A 23,135-nucleotide genomic window follows, 5' to 3' on the forward strand; every position below is an offset into this window, starting at 1 on the left:
ATGTGAACGAGATTAGGGTTTTTTTTGCCTGTGTTAAATGCCAGAGTAATTCGCAGGGCGCATGCTTCATTCAGCCTCACGGACATGCCCTGGGATAGAAATGCATGCAAGCCGCAGGACAAGGCACGCAGCAGGGTATTGGATCAGACGTATCTATCGGTTTTTGGATACCATTGATTTTTTTTTAGCGACACTTTCTCTGCTTCATTGCTACTGAAAAAATCCATAAAGGTCCCTTTGGACTGAACTGCCCGGAAGTGTTCCACGGGCACCGGCTCGGCAGCTTCTCTCTCCGCCCCCGAAGGACTCCAGGAGCGACGTGTACGGCTGGTTTCCCCCCACCCTCCCGGTCTTCCATTAACTGCAGCAGCTTGGCTCCTCCTCAGCTGTGGCTGGCTCAGCACAGCCATCTGCTCCAGGCAGCACCGGCCTGGCTGTGCTCTCAGCCTGGGCAGTCATTCACTCTTGTAGTGCGACAGAAAAGATCCTTTTCCTTTTATCTTCCGGCCTTGCTCAGCACGAGATATTTCAGATCCAGAAATTCCAAATATCCTGTAGCTTCTTATCTGCACCCTCAGGTTATACTTCCAGCCAATCAAAGGGAAGCTTCTGGATGTGGGGCTGGAAGCTTCTGCTGGGATAGGAAATGAGACTGTCTCACCCCGGCCATGCGTAGTCCTGATTCTCTGGGTTTGACATCTTACACCGGTGAGCGCTGAGCTCACGAAGACTGGGACTGGCTGCGAATCAGTCCCTTCCACGAAGACGGAATCTGTTTAGTCTTTTTGTTTGTTGTTCACGCTGCAGCAGTGCACGGAGACCCCGTTGTGCGAGGTGCTGTACAAATACCTAGTGAGAGGCAGACTCTGCCCCAAGGAGCGTATAGTCTTAGTAGATCAGACTGACAAAGGGAGGCTCATTATCTTCCCTAGTTTACAGACGAGCAGTTGTGCACAGAGCGTTTTCAGTGACTTGTTCCAGGTCACTCAGGGAGGCTGTGGCAGAACTGGGACTTGAAGCCAGGTCTACTGAGTCCTAGTCCAGTGCCTTAACCATAGAGCCATCCTGCCCTTCCTTGTCCCCTGCTGTACCCGGTTGGAGGAGCTCCTGCCTCTGAGTCTAGCACGCACACAGGGAGACCAGAGTAGTCCAAAGAGGAAGAGTCCTTCTCGGCTGTGTTATTGTTGCATGGTACATTTGCAGTTGATGGTGATGGTATCTGCGGAGGTTTCTCTGACTGGCCTCCCTTGCAACCTCTCCAGGTTCTGGCATTCTCCATTGAGAGCCTGAAGGAACCAAAGGAGGATACAGTGTGGAGAGAGAAAGAGAGACAGAGGTGAGAGGATGCTGTGTGCAAAGACCCAGATAAACTGATGCTGAGGGACAGAGAGGTAGGGGAATGTAATAGATGGGGACTAAGGTGGAATATTCTCTTTGTTTCCTTAAATATAATTAATCCTTTTACAAGAGAAATTGTCTCGTTTCCTCCTGGGAAAGCATGTGATGGCTGCTGCTTCTCTGACTGTCCAGTGTGTCCCTTGTTCTAGTTGACGAAGGGGATGGATATGAGACCGACCACCAGGATTACTGCGAAGTCTGCCAGCAGGGAGGGGAGATTATCCTGTGCGACACTTGTCCTCGCGCCTATCACCTCGTCTGCCTAGATCCTGAGCTGGAGAAAGCGCCGGAGGGCAAGTGGAGCTGCCCTCACTGTGTGAGTCACTGCGGGGTTGGTTTGAAACTGGGTAACTTTGCTGCTGAAAATCAGCTTGGGACATAGTCGGGAGCACTAACGAAATGAGGGTGGCTCTTCTGCAGAGAGTAGCGCTCAGAGTTTTGTATGTCCCACCCCTCGCGGCACATGGAATTACCTACATCACAGCGGCACCCTGCCCAAAAGGAGCCTTTGTTTTTTAGTTGGTGCTGTGTGATCATTGGCTCTGAAACCAGGTCCGGGGCCAGAGCGGCAGGACTTGTCTGTAGCCAAACTGAGCTGCAGTGTTCACCAGAGGGGTGGCTTAGTGGAGCTAAGATTCAGGTTGGAAATGGCCTTGACTCCCTGGATTCATGGATCCAAGTCCCTGGCAGGCTGACTTAGCATCTCAGCCTCCTCAGGCTGTTCCTACCCCACAGGAGCTCCTGCAGCTGAGTGTTCGGGTGCTGAGGGTTGAGACCTCAGCCCCCAGGGGAAAGTGCCCAGGTGTGTTTAGACACGTATCAGATACCCCCGGGGCACTGGATAGGCCACCGACGTCACTGCTCAGCACTGTGCTGACGCCTCTTCCCTAGGAGAAGGAAGGGATCCAGTGGGAGCCGAAGGAAGAGGAGGAGGAGGAGGAGGAAGGAGGCGAAGAGGAGGAGGATGATCACATGGAGTTTTGCCGTGTGTGTAAGGATGGCGGGGAGCTGCTGTGCTGTGACACCTGCCCATCTTCCTACCACCTGCATTGTCTGAACCCGCCTCTGCCGGAAATCCCAAACGGTGAATGGCTCTGCCCGCGCTGTACAGTGAGTGTTACCAGCATTTGTCCTGCCGCCCCCAAGGAGTGGGGCTTAGGTTGACCTGAGGGTTTCAAAACTAGAAGCTAGAGTCAGGGCAGTCAGCTGCCCCTCTCTGAGGGGCTCTGCTCCCACCCCCCTCTGATGTGCCCATCATCCCATGCCCTCTTCCCCGATGGGCCTGCCGTCCTGCCCCTCACTTCCTGCTCTGCAGAGTCTGTCATCCCCCTCCCCGGCTGCCTTTAGGGCAGTGGCTCTCAAACTTTGGTACTGGCGACCCCTCTCACTTAGCAAGCCTCTGAGTGCGACCCCCCCTTATACATTAAAAACACTTCTTTATATATTTAACCCCATTATAAATGCTGGAGGCAAAGCGGGGTTTGGGGTGGAGGCTGACAGCTCACGACTCCCCATGTAATAACCTCCCGACCCCCTGAGGGGTCCCGACCCCCAGTTTGAGAACCCCTGCTCTAGGGCCTGCTGGGTCTCTGTAAGGCTCCGTTCCCTGCACAGACTCACTGTCCTATGCAGATGACCGGTTATTTCCCTGCAGCTTTTTAGATTAAGTGTCAGGTCCCATTTAATGCATCTCCTGCGTGAAGGAATCTCCCCGCCAGAGGCAGCCGAGCTGCTGTGGCAGGTGGGCGTGATTTGTGGAGCCCGCGGCAGCGCTGGAGAATTAAATATGGGAATAGTGAAACAGTTATTACTTCCCGGCCCGTTCTATCCCCAGCTGGGACGTGCAGCATAATGGCCGCTCAGACAAAGCCATCCTTCTCCAGCACGCATGCATCCAGGGGATGGATCTGCCATCGTTCAAGGTGCCTTGGGGGGCACTCTCTCACCCACCCCACCCCATGTGTTTCACCCCTCTCACTCAGGCTTACTTGTTACTGTCTGACCAGTAAGAAGGGCACTGGTTAAGAAACAAGCCCTGGGGTTGACATAGCAGTTTGCACCGACCTCAGAGCACAGCAATTCCTTTCAGGACTATCCAGGCTGAGTCAGAGGTGGCAGGCCAGGCCTGGAACTGGCCTGGCTCTGGGGTTGTTAAAAACTGCCCAGTTTGTTGCATGACCTTGGGTTCCCTTGAGTCTGGGCCTAATTTACTGCCAGTTGCTGCTGCCCATCCTGCCTGGGGATTTCCCACAGTGGAAGCAGTTTCCAGTTATGGCCCAGGCCCCAGCAAAGACTGTTCAGGGGAGCTCTGGATTAGGGCACCTCCCTCTCTGCCCAGGCAATGCTAGGGTTACCATATTTAAAAAATAAGAAAAGAGGACACTCCACGGGGCCCTGGCCCCGCCCCTTTCCCAACCCCGCCCCCGCCTCTTCCCCAAAGTCCCCACCCTAACTCCGCCCCCTCCCCTGAGTGCCCGCATTCCCCCTCCTGCCTCCCAGCCACGCGAAAAGGGCTGCCCGAGTGCTACCGGCTTCACGGTTTGCCGGGCAGCCCCCAGACCCTGCGCCCGGGAGGGGAAGCGCCCAGCCGGGGGCGCAGGGTCTGGAGGCTGCCCAGCAAACCGTGAAGCTGGTAGCGCTCGGGCTTTGGGCAGCCCCCATGCCTCCGGACCCTGCACCCCCGGCCAGGCATTTCCCCTCCCGGGCTTCGGCGACTGCTGTGCTCCCTGAACAGGGAGTACAGCAGCCCCCGGCGCCCGCTCTAAGGTAAGCCAGGGAGTATTTTTCCCGGACATGTTTGGCTTTTTGGAAATTCCCCCCAGACGGGGGTTTGATTACCAAAAAGCCGGACATGTCCGGGAAAAAACAGATGTATGGTAACCCTAGGCAATGCCCTCCTTCCCTGGACAGTTTACTCCTAGGGGGATTCTGCACCACTGCACAATGCAGAATTTGTGCAGAATTCATGTTCCCCGCAGAATTCTATTTTCTCCTGCAGAATTTGTGATTTCCACCAAAATGCTTCCTTTTGATGGAAATCACAAATTTCAGCCCCTGCCCCGTGACAGTTCCTGAATCTTTTTTTGTTGTCTGTATTGTGACCGACATACTTGCTGACAGGTATTTTGTAATAAGTTACCAAAATAGTTGAAACTGGCCTGATTATATGGTGTTATTTTGATAAATAAAATACAGAGAGTTTTGCAGAATTTTAGAATATTGTGTGTAGAATTGTTAATTTTTTGGTGCAGAATTCCCTCAGAGTAACAGCTCCCCTCACAGCTTGGCCCCGGCAGGATCTGCGCTACATTCCCCCACTGCAGACCTCTTTGCCCTCCAGCAGACTCCACTGCCAGTGCAGGCCCAGTGCTCAATCTAGGCCAGGTCTGGTGCCCAACCATTGATAAGCCAGGGACTTGGTAGTGATGGGTTGGACTTTCCCTGGTGTTTCAGGGCTGTGCTGCCGGGGGGAAGGAAGCGGGAAGTGCTGTGTGGGGCTGACGGGGCCCATTTTAAACCATGAGTGTGTGTATGTTATTTTTACCTCCTTTTATTCTCAGTGCCCTCCCTTAAAAGGCAAAGTCCAACGCATCCTGCACTGGGTCTGGAGAGAGCCTCCTGCCCCCTTCCTGTCTGGGCTCCGTCCGCCTGACCTGGAGCTGTCTGTCCCTCCACCAAAGCCCCTGGAGGGGATCCCGGAGCGGGAGTTCTTTGTGAAGTGGGCAGGACTCTCCTTCTGGCACTGCTCCTGGGTCAAAGAGCTGCAGGTAAGAAGCAGCGTGGCTGGTGAGAGGGGGACTGCGTGTGGTGCTGCCCATGGCTGGGCCTGGCACACCTGTGGCCCTTTTCGACAGGTGTGGGGGCGGTGTTGAAACATAACCAGCTCCCCGCTTTGTTGCTGTCTCCGGGCGCAGCTGGAGCTCTACCACACCGTGATGTACCGCAACTACCAAAGAAAGAACGACATGGACGAGCCCCCGGCCTTCGACTACGGCTCCGGGGACGAGGACGGCAAAAGCGAGAAGCGGAAGAACAAAGACCCGCAGTACGTCAAGATGGAGGAGAAGTACTATCGCTACGGCATCAAACCCGAGTGGATGATGATTCACCGAATCCTGAATCACAGGTGGGGAGTTGTGTGGGAGAGAGGGGTTAGGTGTACAGATGCCTACAACTCCTATAACATCAGGGGGCAAATATTGCCCATAGGGCCTCGTGAAGATCTGTAAAGAAGGAATTCTGAGTGAAAACTGATGCATTCACCTTGCCTCCTTTTGCAAATGAAGGTGTAGGGAGCTGTTCCTCCCCATGTCATTAGTATGGACTGTGTGATATTCCCAGTCCTGCAGAGGTTTTTGGGGTGGTGATTTATGGTGATTAGCTAGGGTTTGTTTTTTTGGGGGTGGGGGGGAAACTAGCATTTCTGTAGCAAACAGTATTTCTCTGTCAAGCCTAGTTTGTGGGCAATATTCATTAAAGCAGCGGTTAGATCTGCTTGTGCTAGGAACATAACGTACCGCAGAGTTATCAGCGAGATGTTGGCGAAGTTACACACACAAAGCATTTCAACTTTGGATTCTACCCACTGACGTTATTGACTCTGGCCTTGAATTTAGGCAGCCAAGAGCGTAGGGATCACCCAGGCTAGTGCCATGTGGCCATTCGCGGCACAGCGCTGTAATATTAGAACATAGACAGCCTGCTGCTGCTCATGTGTGTCACCAGTGTTAACCCAGAACAATTCCACCAATTCTAATGGAATTAATCTGAATTTCCAGACTGTGTAAGGGAGAGCAGAATTTGTCCTGGGATGTCTCTCCAAGGCCAAACTTTCTCCTGGCCAGGGGACGGGAATTTACCTACCGCTTTGCTTCTGTGACACTAATTTGCTCCTCCTAAAGAGAGTAAAGCTGTAAACTTATTCCAAGGCTATCATCACCTTGGAAGCTTGTTACAGAGCTGAAAGTGAGGCCAAAAATGAATTGTTGCATTATTTCCATTTCTATTAAATTGCACATTAAAAATATAGATAGTAAATTCTTCTAAAAGGTGGATCTTGGTGTTATTAAACTTTCCCCAAATACATTATTTGGATCCCTGATGCCAACTAATATTTTACTGAAAAATTCATAAATTTCTTCTGTGACTGGGTGATCAGTCTTTCTCCTATTGATTGCACCATGCAGCTGCTATTACTCACCCAAACTACTCTCAAATGCCAGTCCATTTCTGTGTACGCTGTTCATTTCTTTGGGGAATCATGCATTCCACCCTCACTCAAATCACATCGAAGACATTAGCAGGAATTTGAGAATCACATGTATACCGAGAAGTAGCTAATGCGCACATAACTCCCTCGGAGGCTAATGGGACTGCACGTGAAGAGAAGAATGTAAATGAATTGCATATGTGAGTCCTTTCAATTATTTAGCCATGATATCTGCATTTATTTGTGCTGAAGACATTTCCTATGTATTAGATAATCTTGTGAGTTGATATCTTTTTTTAAAAAAAAGTCAAAAGGCAAGGATCACTTTGTAGAACTTCTAAATTAGGAATCACACACTTCTCTTCAAAGCGGTTTGACGGGGACTGAGTAAAGTTGTGTGGCTAAAACCTGTGCCAGAGTTACATTCTGTGTAAATCACGCAGGACTTGCCTTTTATAAATAACCAGATTCTGAAAGATTTTTATTAGTTTTTCAGTGTAACTGGTATGAGAAATGTATAAGGAGACATGATAAGCTTTTCAAAATAATCAATGGACTAGAGAAGGTCTATTGGGAACTTTTGTTCACCATGTCCCATAATACAAGAACTGGGGGACATTCAATAAACTTTTAAAACTAGTAACTTTTCACATAATACAAAATTAGCCTGTGGAACTCACTGCAACAAGATACCATTGAGGCCAAGAGCATAGCAGGATTTGGAAGAGACATTTGTATAAATGTGAGAATATCCAGAACAACAATAGTAAGGAAAAAATTAACAGACCCCAAGAATTTTGGAAGGGATATAAACTTCCATTCTTCAGGGCATAAGCCAACTTCTAACTAATGGGTTTTAGGAAAGGACTTTCCTTGGGGACAGATTATTCCGTAAGTGCTTGCACCTTTCTTTGAAACATCCGGCAGTGTTGGAGATAGGATACTGGATGAGCGCCTATGTTCCTGGGCATAGGCTGAGACCCTGCCCTGCTCTTTCTGACTTTCATTCTTTTAAGTTTAAAAACATTTAACTAATTCTCTTGCTCTTTCACTAACAGCCCTATGTTCACTGATCTCTGAGCAGCCATGGACACATACTGCACGCTGTGCACATACTCTGACTCTACAGCCTTCAGCACTGTGGTGTTATATAAATTATTGTCCCCAACACTAAATTACAGGCAGCGCAGACACAGTGAAATCGTGTGGCTTTTAGCTTCTGTGATTGATTAAACATACACAGCAGATTAATGGACCATTCCACCTGAAACTATTGATTCCTTCTTGGTGTTATTTTAACTCTGCATGGACCTCATAATCTGCAGGTACAAACAGAGGATGGAGTATTCCGTTTCTTGAAAACAGGGTCATAGTAAGCTGTTTGCTTAGGATTGAAACTTGGCTAAACAAGTCTTGGTGCTCCCCCCGGGAATGTTCCTGAATTCATCGCCTTTGGAAGGGCAGGCCCCCCATTGCTGCATATTTATATCTGGACATTTGGTTGTTTTGTGCACGTGTATGAGAGATTTATCACACAAACAGCCCATCTCTGGCATTCTTTCCTCCACTGGCTCCGTGTGAATCTCCTGGGTGCTAGCTGACAGGAGACCTGAGCATGTTCTGTTTAATGTTCTGTTGGGTGCAGGGTTTTCTGTTTCAAGGGACTTTAATTAAACTCTGCTGAGACTTCCAGGCTCCGAAGGCGTGAGGGTTTGTGTTTGAGAGAGAGGAAGCTGTCTCATCAGGGAGATGTTTCCATTGCTAATACACGGCAATACAAGGGAAACACCAACTCAGATGATGATTGTTACATTATGTCATTTCAGTGATGTGCTTTTATATATTATGCATTCTAGCTTTGATAAAAAGGGAGATGTCCATTACCTGATCAAGTGGAAAGATTTACCCTACGACCAGTGTACCTGGGAGATTGATGACATAGACATCCCCTACTATGAAAACCTGAAACAGATTTACTGGAATCACAGGTATGAGCCAGGGAGGCAGTGCAGACTGTAGTCTGCGCAGGCAGTATAGAGCCATGCAGATCTACCGCCTATGAAGTGACTGGTGATTTTTGGTGCCTCATATTTTGAGTGAAGAACTGGAACCACCTTAAAGGAGACGGATTTTCATTACGTGGGTGATCTGCACTTTCTGAAAATCAGGCCCTTTTAAGGGGTCTCAAGTTGGGCGCCCAAATCTCTAGTCCACGTATCTGTTAACAGCCTATCCATAGTATCTCGAGTACCCACCTGTCTGTGTGCTGTAGCCATTCATTTTTAGCAGTTGTATTCATTTGACTTATTGCATTTCCAAGACAATCCCTTGTGCTGGACTCTGTCTAGTTTTTAGGAAAAAATCTAGGAGTGTTTTTATTTTGAGTAAATGATGACATGTAGTTTGGGTGACATCGCCTGGCTTGTTATAACCGACATCATTAACAATTCAGCTGGAGCTGGGGCAGAAAAGTTTCTGTGGGGAAAGAACGAATGGAGATTGGCTGGGAATTCTAATCTCTCGTGTGGAGGCCATGAGGGGAATATCCTTCTGCCTATCCAGCTCCCCTCTTATCCATGCCCTCTGTTTAATGGTCTCTTCCAGGGAGCTGATGCTGGGGGATGATATCCAACCGCCAAAGAGGCTGAACAAGAAAGGGAGAAAACTGAAGGAAGAAAAACTAGAAAAACCTCCAGAAACTCCTATTGTTGATGTAAGTGGGGGGTGGCGGAGTGGGGGGAGTGAAGGCAGCAGTGCAGGAATACGTGATTCAGCTGAGAATCTCACTGGCTCCCCATTCTTGCATGAGCTCCTAAGAAACGTTGTAGTTTGTGTCAGTATTTCTTTGTGTTAAAGCCCAAACCGTGTCCAGTCCTGGGTCTCACTGGTAACTTTCCAGGGGGGCTAATGCTGCATCTCATTTACATCAAAGGGAACCATTTTCAGCTGCCCTCAATTGTACAGTGGAAGAGCGGCCCATAGAAACGTGCAATGCTGCACCTTCATCTGAATGGCCACGCCCCACAGGTTTTCTCTGTTCATTCCTTCAGCAGAATTATCAAGAGGAAAGGGATTTTCTCAGGTGTTGGACACAAAACGGAACACTGCATGCTGGAACCTGTAGTCTCTGCAGGCTGCAGCTCTGTACTGGGGAGGACTGCATTTTGGAACTGTGTGAACTGCATTTAAATCTTGATTTGGGCCTGTCTGGGTTAAAGCCTTGACCAGGAACCTAGCGGGCTATAGAGAGAAGGAAGGTGAGGGGATGAACAGGCTCGGCAGACTTTGCATTCTGCCTCTTTCCCCTGCAGCCTACAGTTAAATTTGACAAGCAGCCATGGTACATTGATGCAACAGGCGGCACCTTACATCCTTACCAGCTGGAGGGACTGAACTGGCTGAGGTTTTCCTGGGCCCAGGGAACCGATACGATCCTTGCTGATGAGATGGGGCTTGGGAAGACGGTGCAGACCATCGTGTTCCTGTACTCCCTGTACAAAGAGGTGAGTGTTTGGCACCCGCGGAGACAGTCCTTACTTCCTTGGCGTCCCGTGGGAGCCTGGGGTGCAGCATACTCACCTGGAATTTGCCTTTCTGAACAGGGCCACTCGAAAGGGCCGTATCTGGTTAGTGCCCCTCTCTCCACTATTATCAACTGGGAGCGAGAATTTGAGATGTGGGCACCTGACTTCTATGTGGTGACCTACACGGGGGATAAGGAAAGCCGGGCTGTGATCCGAGAAAATGAGTTCTCCTTTGAAGACAATGCCATCCGGAGCGGGAAGAAAGTTTTCCGAATGAAAGTAAGTTCTGGCTAGCTACACCCCTGACCCTGCCTGAGGCAAAGCAAATTTTACTATTGGCAAGGGAGAGGGTGAAAGATGCTAGGAAAGATTAACTGTCTTACTCATTGGGTATGTAGAGAAATTCTCCTCTCTAAGCCTGCTAACAAATGGCAAAAGAAACTCTCTCTTAATGAGCCTCTCCAGGCATCTGTCTCTCTCTTTGGGGCTGTCTTGGGAATTGCAAACCGAGAGCATATTTACTCTGACTTCTCGTGCTCATCTGGGCTCCCATTATCTCAGCTCTCATTCTGTCTAATGGCTTGGAGACAGGTTCTTTGTCCCTGGGATGTGTGTTCCACCCACATACATTACCACTGCAGCAGGGTATTTGCTGTCCTGGGACTCTCTGGTGAATTGTGAGCTTTGTGCCAGGATGCAGGCTCCTTCCCCATATGATTTCCCCAGTTTAGCACTCTCTGTAAGATAAAGAACTGTAGTTTCTGTTTCATATGGACTGGCCTGTGAATCAGAACATCAGAGAGCAGGATTCCAGCATGGAGGGGAGGGAGAGAGGTAGGGATGGAAAATTTTTGCATTCATTTGTGCTAGTTTAAATCCAGAGTAACTCTCCTGAAACCAATGGATTTACTTGGGCTTTACACCAGTGCAAATGAGAGCACAGTCTGACCCACAGAGGGTGAGATTCCTAAGAAGCTGAATCAACTGTTCTCCAAAGAGAAAAGCTGACACTGTTTATAAATGCAGCAGATTTATGATGGGCTTTACAGATTTCTGCAGGACCCTTTTCTGTTTGGTTTATATAGCTCCCTAATTCATTTTAATGCTCAGATGGATATAGATTTTCTGCTGGCTTGATTCATTCCTAGACTCGGCTTGCTGGCATTTTGCAGTGCGGTTGAAACAAGTCCACATTTTTCTTCACATGTTGGGATGTGTGTAGTATCCAGAAGCACTGAGGGCCAGTGGCAACCATGTCTCCTTGGTCTCTTTAATCTGTGATGTTCTCTCTCTTTATTTCATCTAGAAAGAAGCCCAGATTAAATTCCACGTCCTGCTCACATCCTATGAGCTGATCACTATTGATCAGGCTGTTTTAGGCTCTATAGAGTGGGCGTGTCTGGTGGTGGATGAAGCTCACAGGCTGAAGAACAACCAATCCAAAGTAGGTATCTTTCATGGCAGCTGGGAAGAATGTTACTTGGATGTGCAGTTACTGTTCCAGGCACTGCCCCGTCGAGGCTGCACTCCTCTTCGATCCCCTCTGTGGCGCCAGATCAGATTTGCTCAGGTTGAGCACATCAAAAGATAATTTCCCACCCCTCCCCCACGCGGCCCCCAAACTCTACGTGGGGTTTGAATCTCATCTGGATTATTCCTGCCTCTTGCATCATCGCTGCCATTACAGGTGCTGCCATTGGAACACAGCTGGCAGCTTGGTGAGGCAGGAGGGGGTCCAGACACCAGCTCACTCCCCAGGAGCCGCATTGGCTTAGCAGGGAGAGCAGGTGTGAGGCTTTGTCTGCGTCAGTTCAAGTCAGCAGATGCGACTGGCATGTTTGGGGCATGGCTGGAGTCCAGGGAGCCTTCGGAGCCATTCTCCTCCTATCTCTTCCCCCAGCTCCCATCAGAGCCTTCCCTGTCTCTGATGGGAGCTGGGGGAAGAGATAGGAGGAGAATGGGGCCCTTTGCCTGCCTAGGATGTCCCAGGGTGGGAGCAGGGGAGTCTGTTTGGTGACAGTCACAGATTCCAAACGGAGGTAAAAACACAGAAAGTGGATTGCTTTAACAAAGGAAAAAGAAAACTGGCGGTTGGCATTCAGACTCCACAGGGCGCTACACGGCTTCACTGAAGAGATTAGAAATAATAATAATAAAAGAGTGCCGAGTCTAGCAGCAGCAATATGCTGCCAGTGTTGGGGAGGGAGCTGGCCTGCAGGATTCACTCCCCTCCATGGCCCACAATGGGCAGGGCTACCTGCCTCGTTGAGAAGCCTTGAGGTGACAGCGCCCCACAGAGCTGGTCAGCACTGGTGCCAGGCCAGCCTGAAGGGCTCACCTGAGAGCGAAGGAAGACGCCCCCTCTCCTTCCCTCCGTCCCCTTGGGCTAAATGAGATGTATCCGCAGGGCTCCCAAGTGCTCCTGGCTTGGAAATGGAAAGACTAAGGGCTTGTCTTCACTACCTGCCTGGATCGGCGGGTAGAAATCGATCTCTCGGGGATCGAATTATCGCGTCTCGTCGGGACGCAACAGTCGATCCCCGAATTGACGGTGTACTCCACCAGCCCAGGTAGGAGTAAGCGCCGTCAACGGGGGAGCCGCGGCGGTCGATTTGCTGCCGTCCTCATAGCGGGGTAAGTCGGCTCGGATACGTCGAATTCAGCTACGCTATTCGCGTAGCTGAATTTGTGTATCTTAAATCGATCCCCCCCCCCCAGTGTAGACCTAGCCTGAGGGAAATTGAGAGACTGAGGGAAATTGAGGGACTTCTTCCAGTTGCAAGAAGTGCAGGGCAGATTCAGTTTCAAACCACATGAGATTTACCCAAGTCATGCTGGCAGGATGATAGTTTCAGCAGGGCAGCCAGCACCGCCTTGGTTAGAGGAACTCCTCCCGGTTGCCCTAGGGAGAGGAAGGATTCCCGGGGCTAGTCTGAATGATGGGGTCGGTGGCTGGGATGGCTAAGAGGAGGGAGTGGAGGCTACTACACACATCTGCTGCGCTTTGGATTAGCAGAACCAAAAGTTCTAAAATGACCAAGCAGGTTCCGCGTCCTCCCCCCCACAACTGAACTGATCCCACCTGACTCGGCTTCTTGTCCAAGTTCTTTAGGGTATTAAATAGCTACAAGATTGACTACAAGCTGCTGCTGACCGGAACGCCGCTCCAGAACAACTTAGAGGAGCTCTTTCACCTGCTCAATTTCCTGACCCCGGAGAGGTTTAAGTAAGTTGCACTATTTCCCTTCGCTGGCTGGGTGAGTGTCACAGAGAGGCACAGGCAGACAGACCGACGGATAGATGGCAGAAGGAAACAGTCGCAGCACTGTGCTAGAATAAATAAATATCCCTGTTATATACATTGCATATATATAGTTCTGGGATACTCCCAGCTGGGCATTTTGCCTTCCCCAGCAGTCACTGGACTTGTGGGTAAAAGATTCTTAACTCCGTCCTCTTCCTCCCGAGAAGGAGGCATTGGTGGCTTTGGAACTTGGCTAACGTCTAATGTTAGAACAGTAGCAGTAAATCTGCTCTACGTGGCGTGTACCATTCCTCTGTCTAACTGGAACTACATTCACATGGTGGGAGGATGCTTCCATTGTATTCTGTAAGAGCTCTCTTCATTGAAATCCTGAGGATATGAATCGCTTGGACTATGAGTCCCCCATGACCTGCCACGTGCTACCTCATTATGGGCTATTTTTACAGCAACCTGGAAGGATTCCTGGAAGAGTTTGCTGACATCTCCAAGGAGGACCAGATAAAAAAACTCCATGATCTGTTGGGTCCCCATATGCTCCGGCGATTGAAGGCAGACGTGTTCAAGAACATGCCTGCGAAAACGGAGCTGATTGTGAGAGTGGAGCTCAGCCAGATGCAGAAGTAAGTGCTAGTAACTAAATCACAGAGGGTTACAGATGATTCTTCTGGAAGCACAAGGGCACAATGCCACTGGTTCCTTTCACGCCGTCTCATTGGTGCTCGGGGCAGTGAGACTGCAGCCTATGCGGAAGGCATTGAAATGGATTGGTAGGGGAGAGGCCACACCCCACAATCTGCACTGAAGCATTCAGCCTTGGTAAGAGTTAGCAGCCCTGGTTCCCAGGGCCGGCTACAGGGTTTTTGCCGCCCCAAGCGATCGTGATCTGCGGCAGCAATTTGGCGGAAGGTCCTTCGCTCGGAGCGGGAGTGAGGGACCGTCCGCCGAATTGCCGCTGAATAGCTGGACCTGCCGCCCCTCTCCGGAGTGGCCGCCCCAAGCAACTGCTTGCCAAGCTGGTGCCTGGAGCCGGCCCTGCTGGTTCCTTCGGAGAGGTCACACTGTCATGGCAGCTGGGTGGGACAAGTTCCTCTGACAGAGGATTTGGTAAATGGAAGCCTGTCTCCTTGCCCTGTGCAGCACCTGGCACATGGAGAAAATGATGGATCTGAAAAATCATTACAATTCTCGTAGCCATTGGAAGCCTGAGAGATGTAGCTGTGTGGAGTATGCTGAATGCTACAGCTCTCTCTCGCTAGAATGCACCTGGTGTTCTCCAGAATAGTCAGACGTCCCCTAGGTAAAATCCACTTGCTCGATTGCTGAATGCGTTAAGTCCTGTGGGCCAGAGTCTGCTTTCAGTTACACCCGTGTAGATGTGGAGTCACTCCTCGGAGTCTAGTGGGAGTGCTCTGGGCCCAGGCTAGAGCAGCGGGGCAGAAGGCAGGTCTTGCCTGCTTGGCTACAATCCATCTGGCTTTTGCTGACTGTCCCGGCTTTCCACTGACATTCAGGAGAAGCAGCTGGGAAAGGTTAATTTATCTTCCAGGAAATACCCACTCTGGGGCACAAGCTCTTTTCTCACAGCAGCAGGAATATTTCTTAACACTTCACCCACCCACCTCTCACCGGGACTGAGTTATCCAGGAGAGCAGCGGAGTAACTCCACTGACCAGGACCTGCAGAGACAGAATCACATTCTTTAAGTGTCTGGGCCGGTCCGTTTCCTGGTGTAACTCCATAGCGGTGTAACTCCATTGAAGTCAATGGGATGAATTTGAGCCCTTCATTCCTCTTCGGCCAGTCCCATCGGTGGTAATGCCTTTCCCATCCCTGTTAATGCAGGAAGTATTACAAGTTCATCTTGACGAGGAATTTTGAAGCCCTGAATTCCAAAGGTGGTGGGAACCAGGTATCGCTGCTCAATATCATGATGGATTTGAAGAAGTGCTGTAATCACCCGTACCTCTTCCCTGTGGCTGCTGTGGTAAGTTACCTCACTTCAGAAGCTCCAGATCTGTAATGTATGTGTGCATTGACGGGGGCCAACGTTTCTGCTCCTTTTCTTTTCAATCCACGTGCTCAAGGCATCCTCCAGGTTGTTACACTGAAATCATCTTAAAGGCAGGTAATTTTTTCTGGCCTGAACAATCCGAGGTGGGCATCTCCTCTCTGAAACCCAGTGAATTTCTCATTAATCTTTCTCCAGCATGGCTGGCGGGCTTCAGTGTTCGGCAGGCTTTATGTTTAATGTCACAAAACCACCGCAGACGTCCAGCAGGCAGAGCAAGTGGGCAGCCAACAGGCTCTGTCTCTGAGCTCATCCCCCCACCGACCATTGATAATAATCGTCTCGGGGCTGAATCCTGCTCCCGCTGAAGTTGGTGGCAATCCTCCCGTTGACTTCAGTGTGGACAGGCTTTGCCCCTAGAATGGCAAAAGTAAAGACTCCCTCCACCAACCAAGGATCCACTTACACTGTTCTCAGGAGGCGCCGGTTTTGCCAAATGGATCCTATGATGGGAATTCTTTGGTTAAATCTTCTGGGAAACTGATGCTGCTGCAAAAGATGCTGAAGAAGCTGCGAGATGGGGGACACAGGGTCCTGATCTTCTCCCAGGTGAGTGAAGAGAATTTCTTTTCTCCCGCCTTCAAGACTCAAAGCTCTGGGAATTCTGAGGGAAGACGCCTTCAATTGGCTATTTTATTTAATAAGTGATAGGGGAACGTTTTAGCCTCACTTCTCTGTGGTGTCATTTTGATCACAAACTCTGTTAATTGTGTCGAAGGTAAAGGACCAGAATGGTTTTTCTACCTCTGTTTCTGTACTAGAGGATTTTTATTAGATACAGATTGAGATGAATGAGAGAAATGGTGACCGTGTATCTAAGGGTTGGTGCCGCAGATTTTGGGAGTAAGGACATGTGGGTTGTATTCCCAGCTCCGCCAATGACCTGGCCTGTGGCCTTTGGCAAGTCATTTAATCTTTCTTAACATAATTTTACCCACGTGTAAAACGGAGATGATAATATTAATTCATGTGCCCAGGGATTTTTGAGGCTTAATTTGTCAGTGCTTGCAAAGTATGCTAAGAACTCATATAAAAGGTGCCCTGTAATGGCAATTAATATCACAATAGCTTATTTACAATGTTACTACTGTTTCTATTCAGTCAGACGCTGGAGCTATGATTTGGAATTGGGGATGGCGACCTTGGAATTATGCACTTAGGCCCAGATCAGTCCTCTGGGTAATGCAAACAGCTCCTCAGGCTTCCAAACACGTCACGCACAACAAGGTGTGCAAATGGCACCCGCACGCCTGCTCCTTTTCCAGGGGCGAGATGTCATTTCCCACTGGCCAAACGACTTTTTGTTTTCAGGGAAAATCTCCCCCCAAGTGTTGTTTGTGTGCCCCCCAGTCCCGCACTCTGGGGCAGTGCGCAGCAGCTTATGGTGGGATTCTCTCTCCAGATGACGAAAATGCTGGATTTGCTGGAGGATTTCCTGGAGTATGAGGGTTACAAGTACGAGCGGATCGATGGAGGGATCACGGGAGGCCTGCGCCAGGAAGCCATCGACAGGTTTAATGGTACGCATTATTATTATTATTTGTAAAGAATACAAACAATCCGAGCTTCCCTTTCCATGCATGGCACAGGCAGCATATGTCCTGAGCAATCTAGGACGCCGGTTTAATGTCTTGGGGGTAACGGTTCTGAGGGTGAGCCGCAGAAGTTTTGTTCTGTATCAGGCACGTGACTAACACAGCGCTAAGTCTGTGTGTGTAGCTGCACCTGCTGCACTAGTGATGGGACCAGTGTATAACGTGGTGTCTGATTGGCTGAGTATTGGCCAACTGGTGAATATGGGTGGCCGTGCACAGCATGTTGATAGCTACATCCCTGCACATGTGCAAGCTGCACTTTCCCGAAGCTAGTGTTTCAATGTGCTCCCCTTAAGGAGCCTGGTCTCCCAAGTGTACCTGGCACCTGAAATAGGCACTGCACGCAACACAAAGAATCTGAATAATCCAGAACACGAATCCACTTACTTGTTTCCACAACTCCTGACACTGAGTGCTGAACTCACTGAAGTGAGCACCGCTGGCCCGATGCAACTAGGGGTGTCTGAGAGCAAAGTGGTTTTTCAGTCTGTCGGCAATTACTAAGGCTACGTCCACACTATGAGCTCGTGATTCCCAGCTCGCGTGCACAGACTTGTGCTAACTCTCGTGGAGCTAGTGTGCTAAATATAGTCAGCTAGCTGAAAACTCGACAGATGTTCGGGGCCAGGCTTTCCAAAAGTGCAACAGGTGAGCCAGCCAAAATGCCTGGGTGCAATCACATGGGTTTACACATGCAGCTGAGCTTAGAATCTGGCTATTTGTGCCCACCAAACCCTGCCTTTGCTCATGAAGCAGGTAACTGCATGCCCCAGAGGGCGCGCACATGCTATGCCGGAGTGGGTTTTGCAGACATGCCTGTCGTGCTCACGTTTGCAAGTCCAGCACTGTGCAGCATAATGAGGGATCTTTGTAACATGTTGACTTAGATGCTTTTAATCATGTCGCAGGGTGTTAACGACAGGTGCTGCCTAGGCTGAAGGAGTCGTATGTCTCAGTGAATTGCCAAGCTTCCCCTGAGAGCTGGAGTTGTATTTTTTCCCAATAACAGATTTCTAGTGACGGACACACTTGTTAATCCACCCCCTCCTGTCTAAGCATCAAGTTTTCTTTGGGTGGGTTTGTTTAGACTGAATGCTCCCTGTGTTTTATCACCTAAACACCATGTCCCGCGTTTCAGCCCCTTTCAGTCTCACCTTTCACCACCTTGTGGGTTTGTCTTCCTCAGCTCCTGGCGCTCAGCAGTTCTGTTTTCTTCTCTCTACCCGAGCTGGGGGTCTGGGCATAAACCTTGCAACGGCCGACACCGTCATTATTTATGATTCTGATTGGAATCCCCACAATGACATCCAGGTGTGTTGCGCTTTCTTTTCCTTACGTTCCAGCGGCATCCTCCTGTTTGCATTTCCTGTACGCTTGCTGGCACTCAGTGTATATTTAAATAGCTTTTTCCTCTAAAGAGCTGCGGAGGCTTCTTGGAAAATTTAGGAAGGGGTGACTCCATTTTGAAGCCCTTCTGCTTTCTGTGCCCTCTGGTATTGCTTTGGCCTCTTTCTTTTCTATGGCAGACGTTTTTCATGAGAAGAGGGTCTTTGTTCCATAGGATTCTCACTGCATCGTGCTGCTAATTCCTCATCACATTTGGGATGCTGCTGCTATTGTTTTCACATGAGCCACTTGTGAACTCCCTAGCTGACCATTCCCACCTGGGGTGGGCAATAAGCAACTGGCGTAGGTGAGACTCCTAAGGCACAAAGCAAATGCCCTAGTAATAATGGAAAAGTGAAGGGGAAACAAGGTGTAGATCCCGTTTCCAGGTAAATGGTGCTAATGAATTATCGCCCTTTAGTTACACATAAACTTTTCAACCCCTCCAATGAGATTTGTTCCCCAGTTAGGAGAGGGGAATGGAGGAAAAGTGCAGAACGTGTTTGCAGCTAGCAAGTTCTCGGCTTAGTCTTTTACAGCTCGCCCTTTGTTCACCGCTCCCAACTCAGCCTGTAATGCCCGTAAGTATTGGAAACACCGACTGCCTAGATTCCCACTGTCAGGATGAGAATGGGGGTTCCTATCCCCAGGCTGTGCCCCTGTGCATGACTTGTTGGTGACATGGAGGGAGCGGCCCAGTTGGTTGTTGAGACCAAGGATTGGTCAGATGAGGCTTGTCAGTAACTCCCCAGGGCGCTGTTCCCCACAGGCGTTCAGCAGAGCTCACCGCATTGGACAGAACAAGAAGGTGATGATCTACCGCTTTGTGACGAGAGCCTCCGTGGAGGAGCGCATCACCCAAGTGGCCAAGAGGAAGATGATGCTGACCCACTTGGTCGTCCGTCCAGGGCTGGGCTCCAAGTCGGGCTCCATGACCAAGCAAGAGCTGGACGACATTCTGAAGTTTGGGACGGAGGAGCTCTTCAAAGACGATGTGGAAGGTGAGATGGGGAGGGAAAATGTCCTGAATGAGAAGCCCAAGAGACAGCACAAGGTATTTTTACGCTTCACCAGCCTGTATTGTCTTGCCACTTCCCAGCCCACCCACATCCCCGCTGCCCTTTCTGTTTCAGGCATGATGTCGCAGGGCCAGCGGATCACCATGCCTGACCCTATGACCCCCTTTCCCGAAGCACCGTCCTCCAAAGGGGGCGCCGTGACTCCCAGCATGAAAAAGAAACATGGCAGCACCCCGCCAGGTACGTAAAGCGCTAGAGAACTGCAGTCCCCTGAGGGCATTGACTGCTGGGATTAGGCAGAGCGCAGTGTCGGGTGCGGGGGGGGGGGGGAGGGGGAGAGAAGAAGGACACGGAAGGGGTCAGCAAGTTTGCAGCCAGAAGATCCTTGACTTAGGCTTTTGCAGCTTGTTTGCAAGTTTACGTGCCACTTGCTTGCCTGGTCCTCCGCCTCTGTGCAATTCCTTGGTGCTTTGTGCCCTTCCCGATGCATCTGGCTCTGGGGAGGGGAACGTCGGGGGAGCGCTCTGTCCCCGGCTCTGGGGAGGGTGCTCTCACGCCTCCCTGGTTGTGCCATTCAGGGGACAATAAGGATGTGGAGGACAGCAGTGTGATCCACTACGACGACGCTGCCATCTCCAAGCTTCTAGATCGGAACCAGGACGCCACGGATGACACGGAGCTGCAGAACATGAACGAGTATCTCAGCTCCTTTAAAGTGGCCCAGTATGTGGTGCGAGAAGAGGACGGTGTGGTAATGTGATTAGTTTCATGTCTTGAATTTAATCTTTTTGGGGACTTTCCCATTTGCGTTTCCTCTTCCTCTTTTCTTTTGTGTTTGGCAAATAATTCTGCAGAAGCCGGGAATCCCCCCCATCCTCCCTGTGTGCGTGATAGAGATTATTGAGTTCAGCGGACAGAGTGCCGGAGCCCCAGCACGCAGTCGGCAGGTGCTCTGCGACACTGGGACCCATAGGCTCAGGCCTGGCGTGGCTGCCGCCTGCCACGTTCTGGGGCTGCAGGAGGAGGACGCATGTGGCCCTACTATTCTATCAGTGAAAACTCAGCTCCTGAGACCAGCCCTCAGACAGAGCTGAGCCTTCTGCTGGGTGTGGAGACAGCCCCAGCCAGGCGAATTCACCTGTCCTGGCCTTACAGCTGCCGCTGGACAGCTCGACTCCAGAGCACCCACAGAGGGAGGTTCAGTGCTGTGCTCTGTCCCAGACTCCCCGTGTGACCCTTAACAAGTGTCTCCGTGCCCCTCTGTAACGTGGGGTAACAGCCCTGCCCTGCCTCCCAGGGGTGCTGTGAGGAGACTCTGAGGCACATGGTGAGCGGGGCCAGATAGACCCCTGACAGATGGTGTCCTGTCCTCATTGCCCACCTCTCCTGCGTGACCCCTGTGCTTTGAGGGGATGACCTGCCCCCAAGGCAGCAGCCTCATTTATTTTGATCTACAGAGGGGTGTGTCTGGGGCCAGGCACGCTGCTTTTCACGTATCGTCCCACTACCGTTTACTCCCCTGGCAGCCACTGGACTTGCTCTTCTTCATCTCTCTCAAGCCCACCCTGGGTGCTTGTTTGTGGAAGCCCCAGCAGATTTCCCCCTGGACATTAGCGGGGTTACACGGCTGTGATTGTAGGGGGTGTTTTGGGGGTACGAATGGCTGGCAGGAAGCAGTGCCCCAGGCACCAAGGTCACCATTGCTGGGTAGGAGAAATGGCAGGAGTTGAAGCGGGACATAACGTTTGCACCGGGGTAATAAGGGACAGAGACAGAGTCTCCTGCCTGCAGGGCCGGCAGCGCTTGAAGCCCCGGCATCACCGGCACGTGTGCTCTCAGCCCTGCTCTCTTTGACGTGCCTTTCAGGAACAGGGCGGGGGCTAGCATGGAGCTGAGGCCGCCTACGCTCACCGTCCTCTCACTCTCCTTTGCTTTCAGGAGGAGGTTGAGCGAGAGATCATCAAACAGGAGGAGAACGTGGACCCCGACTACTGGGAGAAGTTGCTCAGGCACCATTATGAGCAGCAGCAGGAAGATCTGGCCAGGAACCTTGGCAAAGGGAAGAGGATCCGCAAGCAGGTCAATTACAATGATGCCTCGCAAGAGGACCAAGGTACGGCTTCTGCCCTCAGGTCCGCACGGGGCCTGCGGCTGCCGCTGCAAAGGGGGTCGGGCTGTTGGGTTTTGACCGAGAAAAAAGAGCCAGACCAGGCTTTCAGTTGCACTTGGTGTTTGAGGGGCGACATTCGCTCTGCCACTGGCTGAGCTGTTCTCCTGCCGTGTTACTAATGTGGGGGAAGGGGGAGATGGTATGGGACAGGTATTCTACACAGAGCACATGGAGAAGCCATCTGTTGCAATCAGAGTTTAGAGATTCTGGGCAGGATCTCAAGGCTGGGGGGTTCTCAGAGAGCAGGTTATGGCTCCTTGAGCCCCAAGTTGTCCTGGTCTCGACAGAAATCAGAGCAGCCAAGGGGTTGTTTAGGTCTTGAGAGGATGTGGCATCAACTAGGGTCTAGTTCTCATCCTGTAGCGCTGGACTCTTTGGAGTCATGGTCCTGCCGTGCTCTATCTTGACAGCAGGTGGATCAGTCTGGTGGCTAGGATGCCACGCATTGGTCTCACTGATGCCAGCTGGCTATGCTCCTGAAGGGACCCCATCCATCAGCTGTGAATTGGCAGAGCAGAGCTGTATTCCAGCTGGTCCCCACCACCCCTCTGTGTTGGGATGGGGAGGCAGAGACAGGGGGAAATGCCCCCCCTCACTGCACTGGGGGCTTCTCACACTGGCAGCAGTGGCCAGACTTCTGCCCCTCTCCGCCGCTCAGGTGGGAAAGGCCTTGGCAAGTAGAAGGACCAGGTCCATCCAAGCATCTCTAGGGAAAGCTCGTCCCTGTGTTGAGGCCCAGATCTCTCTCCTGAGGGCATGTGGAGAGGTTGGCTGGCACAAGACTGCTCCTTTGACCTCTGTCCCCTGTGCTCTGCAGAGTGGCAGGACGAGCTCTCCGATAACCAGTCCGAATACTCCATCGGCTCCGAGGACGAAGATGAAGACTTTGAAGAAAGACCCGAAGGTCAGAGTGAGTTATGGCATTTATTACTCTTCAAATTCCTCCCTCTCGACAGTGCCAGGGATTTGCCTACCTCCCTGAGTTGCCCTCACCAGCGCCAGGTCCTTCGAGAACGACAGACAGGCAAACTGGATCAAAATGTATTGGCTGGAGGAGACTGGCTGGCGGGTGGCGGATTTGGGATGTGGGGTACCCCTGCTAGCCCAACACTCCTCTTCTGGCCCCGGTCAGGAGTGGCTGCACACTGGCTCCATTTGCGGGCTTTGGCGTCTTTCTGAAATGCCCGGAGCGTCCCAGCCTGGTTCTTCCTCTGTGTCAAAAGAGCCTCTGGCCCCAATTGTTGTGCTTGCTGGTGGTCTCCAAAGAGCAGCTGTGGACTGAATGGGCCATGGATGCTGAACATCTCTGGGACGAGATGGGGCCTGGAGGCAGAGCAGCCTGGAGAGGCTTGTAGGTGTCTGTCCTCTGTGCGGGGTCTTCTCCACTTTCCCTTTACTGCCCTGCTTCCCCCAAAGGCTTCAGGACGCTGCCTCCTTTGGGCGAGACTCTCATCCTGGAGATGATCAGTGCTGCTCCATGCATTGGCTCACTCCAGAATGA

The 23,135-nt window shown here is 51.0% G+C and overlaps 1 protein-coding gene across 8 annotated transcripts in view; it reads left to right on the top strand.

Annotated features, from left to right (window-relative positions):
* Window positions 1-23,135, top strand: part of CHD5 (chromodomain helicase DNA binding protein 5) — an 86,774-nt gene that overhangs the window by 40,487 nt on the left and 23,152 nt on the right. For 6 of the 8 annotated variants that reach the window (XR_010594209.1, XR_010594208.1, XM_065574873.1 and 3 more), the window contains 20 exons: window positions 1,548-1,714; window positions 2,290-2,508; window positions 4,959-5,165; window positions 5,313-5,524; window positions 8,464-8,595; window positions 9,212-9,320; window positions 9,919-10,110; window positions 10,210-10,410; window positions 11,438-11,575; window positions 13,236-13,357; window positions 13,843-14,016; window positions 15,239-15,380; window positions 15,882-16,013; window positions 16,867-16,984; window positions 18,246-18,370; window positions 19,215-19,446; window positions 19,579-19,704; window positions 20,043-20,215; window positions 21,403-21,577; window positions 22,452-22,544. Coding sequence is in view for 6 of the 8 variants with exons in the window: in XM_065574873.1 (XP_065430945.1) it covers window positions 1,548-1,714; window positions 2,290-2,508; window positions 4,959-5,165; window positions 5,313-5,524; window positions 8,464-8,595; window positions 9,212-9,320; window positions 9,919-10,110; window positions 10,210-10,410; window positions 11,438-11,575; window positions 13,236-13,357; window positions 13,843-14,016; window positions 15,239-15,380; window positions 15,882-16,013; window positions 16,867-16,984; window positions 18,246-18,370; window positions 19,215-19,446; window positions 19,579-19,704; window positions 20,043-20,215; window positions 21,403-21,577; window positions 22,452-22,544 (3,189 nt within the window). In the remaining 2 variants the exon portion in view is untranslated. The remainder of the gene's footprint in view (window positions 1-1,547; window positions 1,715-2,289; window positions 2,509-4,958; window positions 5,166-5,312; window positions 5,525-8,463; window positions 8,596-9,211; window positions 9,321-9,918; window positions 10,111-10,209; window positions 10,411-11,437; window positions 11,576-13,235; window positions 13,358-13,842; window positions 14,017-15,238; window positions 15,381-15,881; window positions 16,014-16,866; window positions 16,985-18,245; window positions 18,371-19,214; window positions 19,447-19,578; window positions 19,705-20,042; window positions 20,216-21,402; window positions 21,578-22,451; window positions 22,545-23,135) is intronic. The other 2 variants (XM_065574872.1, XM_065574870.1) reach the window with 1 other exon arrangement.

Source organism: Chrysemys picta, chromosome 21 (assembly GCF_011386835.1).
Source record: "Chrysemys picta bellii isolate R12L10 chromosome 21, ASM1138683v2, whole genome shotgun sequence".
NCBI lineage: Eukaryota > Metazoa > Chordata > Testudines > Emydidae > Chrysemys > Chrysemys picta.